Raw genomic sequence first — 15000 nt, 5'->3', positions numbered from 1 at the left:
TATCATGTATGAGTGCTTTGGTAAATAAAAAAAGTCACCTTGTGCAAATGCAGTCAGGGATGAGAAGAGAAATTAGAAGAGCAGGATGAAATGTCACAAAGGGAGTAGATTTATGGAACCAAGGCCATAAGGGCACCTGCACTCTGTTCAGTAACTCATGATAAGGCACACCTGCATGTGCACCCACACTCATTTGTAACGACTGCCAAAAAATATGAGTACCCGTGAACTTCAGCTAAACTTACAGTTGACAGCATTGTTTTTTAGTTGAGTCATCACATTTGAAACAGTAAGGAAAGACCTTAACTGGACATAGGTAGGACCCCTGAAAGACCCTGAGACTCTTATTGGTGGTGGGCACCTGTGAGATTTAAAACCCCATTAGCGGAAAAGCTGATGGAGGTGTGTAATGTGTACATTTGGGTGGAGTATTAAGACAAAGAAATGTATTTAAACTGTGTGCTAGCCTCTACTCATCAGACACTCAAACGACCTGTCTCTGTTGTTACTGATGCTGTAACAATAAACTGCTTTGCCTAAAGACTTCGGAGATCTCAGACATTTTTTGAAAACTTTGACTTAGAGACTTAGAGAATATTTTGCAGACCAGAATCTTTTTTCCACAACAGTACCTTCATCACAAACGAAGATAATTTGAAGGAGAAAAATGCTGGAAACCAGAAGCCATTGACATCAGTAGGAAAAATAAATACCACGGAAGTTAAAGACTTCTGTTTTCACACTCTCTTCAAAAAAGCAGCTTTTGTGTTCAATAGAAGAAAAAAAACTCAGGTTTGAATCAAGCAAGCAAATAACAGACTTCATTTTTGGGTTAACTATATCTTTAAGTCATAGTATGCTTCAGTTTACAGTATGTATGTACAGTAAAAACACTGCATTGTTATTACTTTTTTTAAACACACTTACGCAGCTCAGTCATGCACTTTGATTTGTTTTTGCACTGCTTTGTTTGTCCACAAGGTGGCAACACAGAACCTGTCTCTCATTTTATATACTGAATATACTGGCATGAAACTAGCAGGTATGTAAGCCATGCAATTTCCAAAAATTACCAATATAGATCCGCTACTGATACTTTGTTGGCTGATTTGCATGTTGATTCTAATCAGGAACAGTTTATGTTTCATTTAGTTAGCTTGTGTGTAGTATTTACCAGGGTATGTGTTTTTCTGTCTTTTCAAAATGCTACTTTATTTTCACTTTGTGCCGCTCTTTCAATTGATGTGTTAGTGGGACAGTACAGTAGGCTACATGTGTGTGTCAAGCATTTTGGTGAATTACATTTGTTTAGGGTTGGTTATATTCAATGATTACTTTAGCGATGAAGATGCTCCATTCAAACAGCACAAGATGCTGTCTTATGATGAGTAAGTAAGTAATGTGTATTTATATAGCGCATTTATTGTGTATGGCCATACACCCAATGCGCTTCACAATCTTGAGGGGGGGTCTCTCTACACCACCACCAGTGTGCAGCATCCACTTGGATGGTGCAATGGCAGCCACAGGACAACGGCGCCAGTGCACTCACCAAACACCAGCTATTGGGGGAGTCGAGAGACAGTGATACAGCCAATTCAGTGGATGGGGATGATTCGGAGGCCATGATCGGTAAGGGCCAATGGAGGGAATTTGACCAGGACACCGGGGTTACACCCCTACTCTTTACAAGAAGTGCCATGGGATTTTTAATGACCACAGAGAGTCAGGACCTCTGTTTAACATCTCATCCGAAAGACATTGTTTAAAGTCTCATTCGCCTTATGATGAGGGTAAAATGACTCGGAGCAGTTGTTTTCCATTTCTATTAGATTTTCCATTTCTTTTTTTATGTTAATTGTATTTTTTTATTGTTTTTATTTATTTATTTATTTAATTGTTTAACCAGGAATGTCCCATTGAGATACAATATCTCCTCTACCAGGAAGTCCTGGCCCACATACACAAAATATTAACATCAAAAAGTATAAATGTGTTACAGAGTATACAGTCTTAAAAATGGAAAATAACAAAGAAATTAATATAAAAAACATAAATAAATAGATATAAATAATAAAGCACAATCACACTATTTTAGAGCAGTCTTTAAGTGGAGATTAAACAAAAATTGTAAATAAATAAATAAATAAATAACAAGGATCCTGTGTGTAATTTAAGAGAGCTCTTTTATGTATTCCCAAAGGAGAGACCAAATTGACCAAAATCTGTTTGTCATAGGGAAGTTTTTCTAATGGCAGCCATGTAGCAATTTGTGATATCCACATTTTGAAAGATGGAGCCTGTGATGCAGACCAAAGTAACAAAATACATTTTTAGCTAATTATACCAGGACAATATATAACTGTGATGCATCTTTTTCAAACAGATTGTTCACATTAAGATTCAATAAATACAAACCTGGGGTACAAACCATATCAAAATTTAGCTTTAGATGTTATTTTTTAAATAATCAGTCCAGGAGGTGGTGCTGATCAACAGCAGTTTTAGTTCAAAGACGACAAACACAAGTAAAGACATTAAAACTATCGCTTCAAAGCGATCCTATGTGACTCTTTATGCGCATAAAGCTGCCGACCGGAAGTTCGAAGCATTCTCTTTATGCATATACGCAAAGCATAATGGGTAATTTTGTGCTCTATGAAATAAATAATAGATAATATAAAATGATATCAGAAACTCTATTTTAAACACATGCAGGGCCTATTTTTTCTAGTTTTGTAGAAAAAAAAGCACAAAAACGTGTATGCATGTTGTCAAATGTACAAATCTAAGCATGCTTTGGCCTTCAAACTCACTAAAACAAACAGTATAAGAACACAAGGTCTCATACCCTCTTTGAGGATCCACCACAATAGCATGAGGTTCATCAATCATGCCAGAAATCAATGTTTTCCTGTGCTGTCCTGTAATCTGAGCAACCTCGATCACATCCCGTCCTGAATCGGTCCAGTAAAGGTTTCCAGCTACCCAATCGACTGCGATTCCACGCGGCATTTTCAAACCTGGAATCTGAGGAGGAGGCAGGAATAAATTCAGAAAAGGTTTTGGAAAGCGTGAAGTTTAATATCGAGGACTGAAGAACTGTTGACTCACTTCAAGGTTGCTGACGCTGCCCTCGCTTTGCCTAGTGTGGCGGTGAGAGTTGGACGTGGGACCTGATGCTGAGGATTGAGAGGGCAGCTGGAAGCAGGAAATGCCAGAGGTGTGCCAGTTGGTCCAGAAAATACGATTGGTTTTGACATGCAAATCCATTGCATCGATACGGACGTTGATATCGCCCTGGAACGTCTGCTCGTAAACCCAGTTAGGCATCCCAGGATTTAGACTGCGGATCTCGTTGTCATCCGCAATGTAGAGCACCTGTTTATTGCTGTTCTGACCTGAAAATGAACATAAAAACATTAAAACTGACAGATAGCAGTTTTTATTTCTTTTTAAAACATGGCCTAAAATTAAATCTTGAAGGGATGGGCCAAGATGGTTCAGATTTTTACTTGCCCTGCCAAAATTTTTACTGGCCCAACCAAGAAAAAAAAAAAGTTAATAGCTATTTCTTAGTCACATGTTTAAAATATGTTTTATAATATATCTGCCTTTTACAATATATCTGCCTGTTATTCAGGACATCTTCTCAAAGATCCTCAAAAATAACGTCTGTGAATCTAAGATTTAATCATCTTAAAAATGTTAATAAATGTCTAATGGGCAAAATTGAAAATGCTGTCACTTTTATCGTCAGCTTCAAGGTTTTTCAGTAATTGCTTGTTCCAACAAAAAGGGCTCCCGACTTGTTTGCTTTTCCTGGAAACTGACGGCAAACTGTGCAAAACATCACTTCATTTTTTCGTTGTGTTGAACCCACGTAAATGTCTGCTTCCAAGAAGTTAGAAACAGACGTTTTCTTTTAGCATCATAATTTGAAAAAAACAACGTGCTCAACATTCAATTCGATGAGAGAAACCAAAAAGCAGTATGGTGTTTACGACATCACAGAGGAGGTAGCGTTTACTGTTTCTCGATTCTAAGACTGTATTTGCACGCAAGCAGGCAAATTAAACTTTAGTGACAAGGCAGCACTAGCCCGATTGGGCAAGTAATGATCCTGTCTACTGTCCTTAGAATCTCGCACACTGGCCCCGGGCCATCGGGCAGTCCTTATTATTGAGTCCAGATGGGTGACATGACAAAAATCTCACATCACAACAGAAGTCATCTTGATGTCGGCGCAATAGCCTAGTGGTTAGCACGTCGACATATGGTGCAGTAGCACATCAGGGCGTCCCGAGTTCGAATCCTGGCTCGAGGACATTTCCCTAACCCCCCTACCTCTCTCTCTCTTTCCAACTTTTGCTCCTGTCTAAATACTAATAAAGAAAAACAATAAATCTTAGAAAAAAAAAGAGAAGTCATCTTGATATACAGGTCACATATATATATAAGTTTATGTAAATGACTCTGTTTTTAATATGATTTGACTATTTGTTTTTAAAAAAATTTAAGTACAGACTCGGAAATGTACTCATTTATATTGCTGACTTTATCAGAGCATATGAAATATGCATAAAAATCTAAAATAAATATTAATAAAATTTGAGTTATTAAAAAAATTCACCCCCTCACAGATGTCATGAAGGGTAATATGAACCATAAGCATCAAAACCATCTTTTGTACCAGGCTGTAAACATGTTTTTATCTGCTGTAAAATTGGCCAATTTAGCATTGCAGTCAGTGAATATCTAGATTGGCTTCATGAGGGAGAGCGGGATGTTTCCGCCTGGTATTATTATTTAATATTATTTCTTTTCAAAATGCTGGTAGCCATTGATCTGCACGTTATGAATCTCCAAGGACCCCAATTTCATCTAAAAATCTATAAACATATTTAGATTTTTGTGTGAACGATATTCTTAAAGACAACCTCAGATATGGAATCAAGAATTAAAGCACGTACCGTCAGCCTTGCATGTGTGGTTAATCCTGGTGAAGTATTTGTGGCAGCTGCACTTGTAGGAGCCTTTGGTGTTGTTGCATATGTGAGAACATACGCCAAATTGCTTGCACTCATCCTTATCTGAAAAAGACAACACAACAATATTCCCAATGTTAATACGCACACTGTAGGTTCTGAAATAACAGGCTGAGTAATAAAGTCTCTTTGGGTCTTATGAAGACTTCAGGTTGTACCTTCACAGGTGTTGTGTCTAACACTCTGGAAACCAGGTTTGCAGGAGCAGAAGGTGTCTGTGCCGTTGGATACACAGTGAGCCTCATCACCATCTCCACACAGAGATTTGTTACTCTTACAGTCATTCAGCATGGTGTCTACAAAAACAAAACAAAAAAAAAAAATGAAAAAGAAAATTAGAGCACTTCAATATCAAGCTATGAAATTAAGAAGTTTAATTTATCCACAAAGATCAATGGTGGCATTAAAACAAATTAATTTGAATTACAAAGTTTATATATTATACGTATATTATATATATAAAAACCTATAATACTAAATACTAAAATACAAAATAAAAACACCATAAAAGGATGACATTCGATTATTAGATAGAATATTCCCCTGGGACTTCTACCTTGTCTCATTCACTTTTTACTTTTATTTGCATTTGGACACCTTGTCTGGACGGTATAAACACCTCTGTGTGCAAAACTTTGGGATTTGGAATGAAATAATGTCATCAGGGGTATTCATTTGTATTCTGTTCCCACCCAATTTTCTATTAGTCCCGCTGTATGGTTTTGCTTGTAGTACAGTGCTCTATGGCTATTACTATATGTATACTTATGTTTGTGTGTTTTTGTTATGTGCCAGGCATTTTATGTAGGGTGTGTTTTTACTTTTGTGTTTGTCAAAATTAAAGTAAAAAAAAATAAATAAATAAAACAAAATCAACACCATACATATAACCAACATAATGGTTTTAGTTTAAATTATTATGATTAGGACCGCAGCTATCTATTATTTTAATAATCGATTAATCTGCCACCAAAGTCGATCGAGAAATTGGACTCCCATTTTCTTTTGAAGACCTTGTGACTGAAATGCAACAGAGCAGTAAATAATATATTAAAGCCAATCACAGATACATACAGTTGAAGTCAGAATTATTAGTCAGAATTATTATTTCCCAAATGATATTTAACAGATCCAGGGATTTTTTAAAACCTTTTTAAGGTCAAAATTATTAGCCCCTTTAAGATATATATATTTTTTGATAGTCTACAGAACAAACCACTGTTATGCAATAACTTGCCTTATTACCCTAACCTGCCTAGTTAACCTAATTAACCTAGTTAAGCCTTTAACTGTCACTTTAAGCTGTATAGAAGTGTCTTGAAAAACATCTAGTCAAATATTCTTTACTGTCATCATGGCTTATATATAATATAAATCAGTTATTAGAAATGAGTTATTAAAACTATTATGTTTAGAAATATGTTGAAAAAATCTTCTCTTTATTTAGCAAAAATTGGGGAAAAAATAAACAGGAAAGCTAATAATTCAGGGGGGCTAATAATTCTGACTTCAACTGTTTATATAGGGAGAAACTTCATTCCATTCAACTCAATTTGCAGCTTCTGCCCTTTATTTTGAATTTAAACTTTAATAATATAATTACAAGATGAAATAAAAAACAAGCTGCATATTGCTTAATTAAAATAAATATAATAAGCAAATCATATAAATGTTAGACAGGAAGTAATGCTTTATTTTTTTAATGAAGCGTCGGTTACTACAAATTGAATTCATTATTTTAAATTGTATAAATCAATTATAAGTTTCAGCCCTAGTTATAATATAATTAAATAAAATATATAGTTTTTAAATTCAAAATTGTATTAGACCAACTAGGATTCTGTTGTTGCTTTAACTACATTCACACTCGTTTGTAAGTTGCTTAGTATAAAACAGTTAAATGTAAAACAAATGCAATTTATGTGAAATGAATGAACTAAACTGAAACTAAATTTAAACCATCACTTTAAAAACTTCTGAGAATTTTTATTCCACTGCATGTTTGCATTCATTGTTAAATGTTTGCCAAGATATAAATGTAGAATTATTATTATTATTAAAAAATTATATTATTATAATAGAATTTACATTTTTGATTGTGACAATCCTGTACCATACAGATAGCAGCATCTCACCTGTCTTGCAGCCGATCTCATCAGAGCCGTAATCTTCACAGTCGTTGAAAAAGTTGCAACGCAGGTTGGCGCTGATGCATTTGCCATTGGTGCACTTGAACTGGTCTTTATCACATGTGGAATCATGGTCTGTATGAACACGTCACAACAGTTAACGCCAACACTCGCTGATAAATGACTGACAGCAGTCAGCAGTCAGCAGTCTGATAAATGACAGCAGAGCAGAAAACTCACCACAGCTGGTCTCATCTGAATTGTCTCCACAGTTGTCCACGCCATCGCACAGCTTGCTTCTCATAAGACACACACGATTATTACGACAGCGGAAATTTCTAGTCGGTGGGCACTGGAAGTGTCCTGAATAACAGCAGGGAACATTTTAATCTCAGCTTTTGGTGCATTCAATCTGTTTTAAATGTATCCTCATCAACAAAAACACTGAAAACTGAAAATGTTCTAAAATCAAATTAAAGACTTTTTAAATACTTGCACAAATAAAATGAACACCATATAGACACAATAAAATAGAAAAAAAAGGTCTGTTAGCACTTTAGTTTAAGTCACAATTCACTTTATTAACTACTGGCTTATCATCTACCTATTATTAAGATATTAACTGTTCATTAGTAGTTACAAAGTAGAAGTAACAAAGTACAAAGAATCTTATCCCTAATCCTACCAAAAATCTAAACCCAACTTCTAGCATTCTAATTATTGATAAACGGCTAATTATCAGTTTATTAAGCTAGTAGTGTTAGTTAATAGTATGTTAATACAGTGAATTGGAACTTAAAATAAATTGCTACCAAAAGTCCTATTTTAACATGCTATTTCTATTTGTCTATATAAATTAACTTACAAACGGCGAATGTTTACTAAACTTCAGATACTGGCAGGTAAATGAAGAAAAACTAAAATACCATTATACTTCCCCATTGATTACATTAAGAACTTCAAACATTTTGATGTTCAACATTTTCTGAAGTGCTATATTTAAATATGCAAATAAGCCATTATATCATAATGCGAGCAAAAAAGCTTAGTTTAAACTTTTTGGACTTATATACTGTAGAGTCAAAAGTTTTTTGGGGGCAAATATAGAGTCAAAAGGTCTTTTTTGTAGACCAAGTTTCACAATAATTTTGTAGAATTAAATGTATATACTCAGGCAAACTATACATGAACATGTTTCTGTGTAAAAGCCTTCTTAACACAGATATGAATATAACTAAAGTGTGGTGTAAATGAAGTAAATGCTCCTGAAATTAAAATTCTCCTTTTTAAAATATGCATTGTTGTTGAAATCTACAGACTCAAATGGATACTGTTTGACAAATGTAACAGATAAATGTGCATTCTGGATGATTTATTTACATTAGACTAAAAAAAACACTTTAAGAAGGCAAAAACCCCGAAATCTCAATTTTAAGATTGAAACGCTATTTTTGTTATGTGTGCGTTCTTACTGCACGCCTCAGGGTTCTCATCTGAATTATCTCCACAATCATCCTCTCCATCACACTTCCAGGACAGTGGTTTACACAGAGTGTTATTGCACTGGAACTCCTCGTTGGAGCAGTGCCGCACCTCTGAGAGAGCAGGAGGAGAACGATCAGATCAATGCATGAAACCAATCTTACGTATAAGCCTGCATTAAACAGACACACATACCAGTAATCTCACAGCGTTCTTCATCACTGCCATCAAGACAGTCCACATCAGCATCACAGCGCCAGCGGAGCGGGATACAGTGACCATTCTTACACTGAAATTGATCCTCCTCACACTTCAGATCACAGCCATCCTGAAAGACACACACAGAAATAAAGAATAATTTATTATACTGTAACGTAATGTCACATAACATGATAAGACATGACGTATTAAAAATCGTAAAAAAATACATCAATAATATATAAATATATAAATATATATATATATATATATATATATATATATATATATATATATATATATATATATATATATATATATATATATATATATATATTATATATATTATATTATATTATATATTTATTTTCATTTTATTTTTTATTTAACACTCAAAATATTGAATTCAATAAATGAAGCATTACAGGATATGTATGTTATGGATACAGCGTACGATCACAGCAATTTGGGTTCTGCTCAATTTTGTTTTCATTTTTAATACTGAATGTTTATTTTTCTTTAAAAATTATATTAGTTTAATTGTCCTTAAAAATGTATATTTAGTTTAGGTAGGATTTTTATTGGGATTTTAAAAACTACACTTGCAAACTGAAATATCACTAATATGTACAATTTAGGTGTCAATCTATAACTTACAATTAAGTATAACATGTATTATACATAGATAATAGGTTAAAAAAATGTATATTATGTGAAGCTAAGGTTAAAAATTATTGTATTAAACCGCAGTATGTATTAGCTGTAATGATAAAATCCATCCATAGAAATGAAGAGGCAAAACTTATTTAGTAGACACATTGAGAGATTAATTGTAAAAATATGCATTACATGACATCCATAACTGTAATTACAGTAAAGTAATTTTCTATAATCTAATATAATATGATATAATATAATATAATATAATATGATATAATATAATATAATATAATATAATATAATATAATATAATATAATATAATATAATATAATATAATATAATATAATATAATGGGCAATGTTTTGGCGCAATGGGTCGCACAATCGTCTCAAAGCAAGAAGGTCGCTGGTTTGAGCCTCGGCTGGGTCAGCTGCCATTTCTGTGTGGAGTTTGCATGTTCTCACCGTGTTCTCCTCCGGGTGCTCCGGTTTCCCCACAAGTCCAAAGGGATGCAGTGTAGGTGAATTAGGTAAGCTAAATTGGCCGTAGTGTATGTGTGTGAATGGGAGTGTATGGGTGATTCCCAGTGATGGGTTGCAAGTGGAAGGGCATCCACTGCGTAAAAACGTATGCTGAATAAGTTGGCGGTTCATTCCTCTGTGGCGACCCCAGATTAATAAAGGGACTAAGCCGAAAAGAAAATGAATATAATATAATATAATATAATATAATATAATATAATATAATATAATATAATATAATATAATATAATATAATATAATATAATATAATTAGATAGATAATATAATGGACCGATATAGCAAACATCAGTCTTCATGAAGAGTATCTATGCTACATAAATATTGGTAGCTCATTAATGTCCTCAACTTTGTAAATTAATTAATATGTATGCATGCTTTATTTTTGTCTCCATACACCAAATGCAATTAAAAGCAAAACATAAAATTCATTAAAATTTATAATTCATAACATATGAAATATATATATTCATATTGGTGCAATTCATAAATGGAGCGCTTTTAACTAATAATTACTTTTAGCAGAAACTGAATAGAGGATTGCTGCAGTTAAGATTTGATTAAGTGGTCCATCGATTATTGCACTTCTTCAATTGACTACACCCAATTTGCATTACAGGTGGTGAAGGGAGGTAATGAAGTGCAGTACCTCATCAGATCCATCTGAACAGTCATGATCTCCATCACACTTCCACCTTCCAGCAATACAGCGGCCATTAGAGCAGGCAAATTCACTCTCTGAGCACTGACGCGGCACTGACAGAGACAGAACAAGACAAGCCAAATGTTGAAACTGAACAGAGACATACTGTATGTGCCAGTAAGATCTCACTACGGTGACTGCAGGGAAAACATAAGAGGAAAGAAAGGGACGCATTTCAGAACAAGGGCTATAGTAAAGCTTAAAGAGGGAGGGAAAATAATAATAATAATTTAATTCAAGGATCCCAAACCTGATGATAATTTTTATGTTACATACAAGTTATTTGTATTTACATGTATATATTTAGAAATACAGTTGAAGTCAAAATTATTAGTCCCCCTTTGAATTTTTTTTTTTCTTTTAAATATTTCCCAAATTATGTTTAACAACAGAGCAAGGAAATTTTCACAGTATGTCTGATAATATTGTTTCTTCTGGAGAAAGTCTTATTTGTTTTATTTTGGCAAGAATAAAAGCAGTTTTGAATTTTTTAAAAAACATTTTAAGGTCAAAATGATTAACCCCTTTAAGCTTTATATTTTTTCTATAGTCTACAGAACAAACCATCATTATACAATAACTTGCCTAATTACCCTAACCTGCCTAGTTAACCTAATTAACCTAGTTAAGCCTTTAAATGTCACTTTAAGCTGTATAGAAGTGTCTAGAAAAATATCTAGTCAAATATTATTTACTGTCATCGTGGCAAAGATAAAATAAATCAGTTATTAGAAATGAGTTATTAAAACTATTATGTTTAGAAATGTGTTGAAGAAATCTTCTCTCAGTTAAACAGAAATTGGGGGAAAAAATAAACATGGGGGCTAATAATTCAGGGGGGCTAATAACTCTAAATTCAACTGTATATGGTATAATTACACTGCTAAATGAGTCTGGTGAAACAAGCACACACACAAAATATATGTCTTTAAGACCTGTACTTAATACAATTTTATATATGGTGTCGAAGTATTCATACTTAATGTATACATTTTATATCTATTTCACATATTTGATAAATATATGTGCATATTTTATTATCAATTCAGAATAACCACTTTGACATTTTTTATGACACTTTACAATAAGGTTTCATTAGTTAATGTTAGTTCATATATTTACTAACATGAACTAAGAATGAACAATACAAGTACAGCATTTAATCATCATAGTTCAACATTTACTAAAGTATTATAAAACTCCAACTTCTTTTTCAATAACTAAGGTTAACAAAACTAATAGATACTGTAATAAACCTCTTATTCACTGTTTGGGATAATTATGCCAGTAAATACATTAACTAATATTAACCAATGGAACCCTATTGTAAAGCGGTACCAATATTTTAATGTTGAATTTTTAACCTATATGTTTGTTAATATATACACAAAGATGAATCAAATCTAAATTTTATAAAAATCTAACCATATAAGCAAGTTCACTGCTAGAAGCGTCACTATTTTCAATTTACAGAAGAATAAATAACTCTACAATTACGCCACTAGAGGGCAGAAGCCGTGACTGGCCACAAACAAATGAAAGCATGGGGAAATGAGAAGAAATAGGAGAAGAGAGGAGAGGTTTGGAAGGGTTGGAGACCTACCTCTGAGTCAAGCCAATGGGTCAGTGTGAAATGAAGAATAGAGACAAAATGAAGTGAGATGCAGCGAGCAAACTGGGTGAGCTATGACACAGGACAAAATACCCACAATGCCTCCCACAGACAAATGTGATGGGCACAAATAATAGGAAACTGCTAGATTCAGCGTTGTGCGTGTACAGTAGTGGTACATGCAGTCTCAGGTGTGCCAAAGGAAATCAGAAACGCTAAAGAAAGTCTGTCTGTTGAGATACGTACCACACTTCTCCTCATCCGAGTTATCACCACAGTCATTATCATAGTCACACTGCCAGCGGCCCGGCACACAGCGGTTGTTCTTACAGCGGAACTGGTACGGCTCACATGTTCTCTCATCTACCACAAGAAAAACAAATGAGTAATCAGTTTTATCTAAATAAAAATTGTATAATAAAATATACTAAAGGGGATCAAACATAAATGACTTCTGTATTTCCATCATTACGTATAGTGTTGGGTTAAGTTACTTCAAAAAATTTATTAATTACTAATTACATCATTATAATTGTATTTAAGTTACGTTTCAAATGACTTTTTCTGAAAAGTAATTTAATTACATCACCAAATAATACTTAAAATATATAATTCTCAATGCATAGACAATAACAATTCTTTTAATTCTTTCAATTTGAGTCAAACCAGACCACTTAGTTTTATTTTAAAAACACACCTTAAATTTTTAAAACATTATGTATCAAAACAAAAAACATTCAATGTAATAACACCATATTCCATAAATACAGAATATTAAAATTTCTTAAACGGCTTGTTCACAAAAAAAAAATCAAAAAGTCATCATTTACTCACCCTTCACTAGAGTTTCTTTCTTCTGTTGATCAAAGGTGAAGATATTTTAAAGACTGTTGGAAACCTGTAACCATTTGTTTTTCCAACTATGGAAGTCAATAGTTACAGGTTTTCAGCTTTCTTCAAAATATCTTCGTGTTTAACAGAAGAAAGAAACTCAAAGTTTTGGAACCATCCGAGTGGAGTAAACAGTGAGTACATTTTCTTTTTTGGGTGAATACTTTAAAGGTGCTTTATGTAAGTTTTTGACTCTTCTAAAGCATAAAAATGCCATAATATGTTTGCAGATATATAAGTAACATGCCAAGTGAACATTCTTGTTTATCTGAAAAACAAAGCTGAAGTCGGATATTCTGCTTTGAAAATGGGCCTTCCGTGCTGGAACGCTGTCTTTGTTAGTTTTGGTTCTTTTAACCCACCTAATGCCAGTTTAGCCAATTATATTTCAGCACCTTGGGTTGCCTTGTTGAAAAACCGCATATTTTATTCATTCATTCATTCATTCAGAACGACTCTCAAAGCATGAACTAGATGACCTCCGGTGGACAGTAGCAGACTCCGAAAAGAGACACAGATTCAGAGTTCCACATGAGGTTATTAATTAGCAAATTATATAAATATTACAAATGTAAACATTAGGTGAACAGGTTGTAACCCCGTGTCCTAACAACACACTACGTGATGAGATTTGCAGTGTTAAGCAATTTGGCTGTTTGATCCAGAAATGCAATACCTAGCTCAACCACTGGGTGTCAAATTTAAATATGAAATATTTTTCATTGGAAAAGCAATCTAATTACAGTAACGAGTTACTTTGTAAACAATTACATATAACACTGATTACATATTAAATATATTTTTTTATTTATTGAAAAATATTATAAAAAATTTATGAGAAAAGACCAAACTGATAAATGTAAAATTGATAAAAAGGCATAAATGGAGAGAATGAATAAAAAAAATCAGTCGTACCACACTCCTCTTTGGGCTCATCAGAGGCGTCGCCGCAGTCGTCCTCTCCATCACATGTCCAGCGAGACGGGATACAGCGACCGGAGTCTTTACAACGGAACTCATCCACACCACACTTCATCTGAGCTACAGTATAAAAACAGAAACAGCTTCAACTAAGAACGTCAGACGATTATCAACTTTATCTATTTTTTTGTTTGTTTTTTTGCAAACAACTGTGGATGACACACAAAAGAAAAAAGTGATTTTTTTCACATGAAAATGTTCCGTTTCAGGGATTTAAACGTGTGTTTTAGAAGATTTGACTATGTTAAGTGCATGTTACACTGATTTGTTTTTTCCTCTAGGGATCATTTTAGTGTATTTTAAGTCTGCACTATATTAAATTTTTCACATGCCCTTAAACTGCTTAAGATTTTACTTATGCTATATATAATATTTTTTGGAAAATAATCACACTGTGACAAAATTGCATTCTTAAAAAACAAAAATAAAAATCACAAAAGATAAAAGCAAACAGTTGCCCTAAACAAAAGGAAATTAGCTTCCAGCACTTAACAACAATCCTTTATATTTAAAACAAAAGGAAATTAGCTTCCTGCACTTAACAACTTTCCTTAATATTTTTCAGTTTTCAGAAAAGAAAAAGGGATGAAGCAACAGACATAAAACGAACAGAAATTATAGTGGTCTCCCCTAATTGTCAAATTTTCTTTAAGGGAAACTACAGTATGTAGGACTTACTGCAGTTGGCTGGTTCATCAGATTCATCTACGCAGTCGTAGTCTCTATCGCACACCCAGACTCGTGGTATACAGCGTT

At 33.6% G+C, this 15000-nt stretch overlaps 1 protein-coding gene across 1 annotated transcript in view; it reads right to left on the bottom strand.

Annotated features, from left to right (window-relative positions):
• lrp1ab (low density lipoprotein receptor-related protein 1Ab) overlaps positions 1 to 15000 on the bottom strand; it is a 146084-nt gene that overhangs the window by 14060 nt on the left and 117024 nt on the right. Inside the window, exons 64-75 of the mRNA XM_056449612.1 lie at positions 14923 to 15000; positions 14179 to 14304; positions 12619 to 12735; positions 10707 to 10813; positions 8855 to 8987; positions 8650 to 8772; positions 7418 to 7540; positions 7184 to 7312; positions 5207 to 5344; positions 4974 to 5093; positions 3115 to 3401; positions 2852 to 3030 (exon numbers count right to left, since the gene is read on the bottom strand). The exon at positions 14923 to 15000 is cut by the window's right edge and continues 45 nt beyond it. Of these exons, the coding sequence (XP_056305587.1) occupies positions 2852 to 3030; positions 3115 to 3401; positions 4974 to 5093; positions 5207 to 5344; positions 7184 to 7312; positions 7418 to 7540; positions 8650 to 8772; positions 8855 to 8987; positions 10707 to 10813; positions 12619 to 12735; positions 14179 to 14304; positions 14923 to 15000 (1660 nt within the window). The remainder of the gene's footprint in view (positions 1 to 2851; positions 3031 to 3114; positions 3402 to 4973; positions 5094 to 5206; positions 5345 to 7183; positions 7313 to 7417; positions 7541 to 8649; positions 8773 to 8854; positions 8988 to 10706; positions 10814 to 12618; positions 12736 to 14178; positions 14305 to 14922) is intronic.

The sequence above is a fragment of the Danio aesculapii genome, chromosome 23 (genome assembly GCF_903798145.1).
Source record: "Danio aesculapii chromosome 23, fDanAes4.1, whole genome shotgun sequence".
Taxonomy (NCBI): domain Eukaryota; kingdom Metazoa; phylum Chordata; class Actinopteri; order Cypriniformes; family Danionidae; genus Danio; species Danio aesculapii.
Note: the sequence above shows the minus strand (reverse complement) of the source record. Positions and strands in the feature narration are given on the sequence as shown.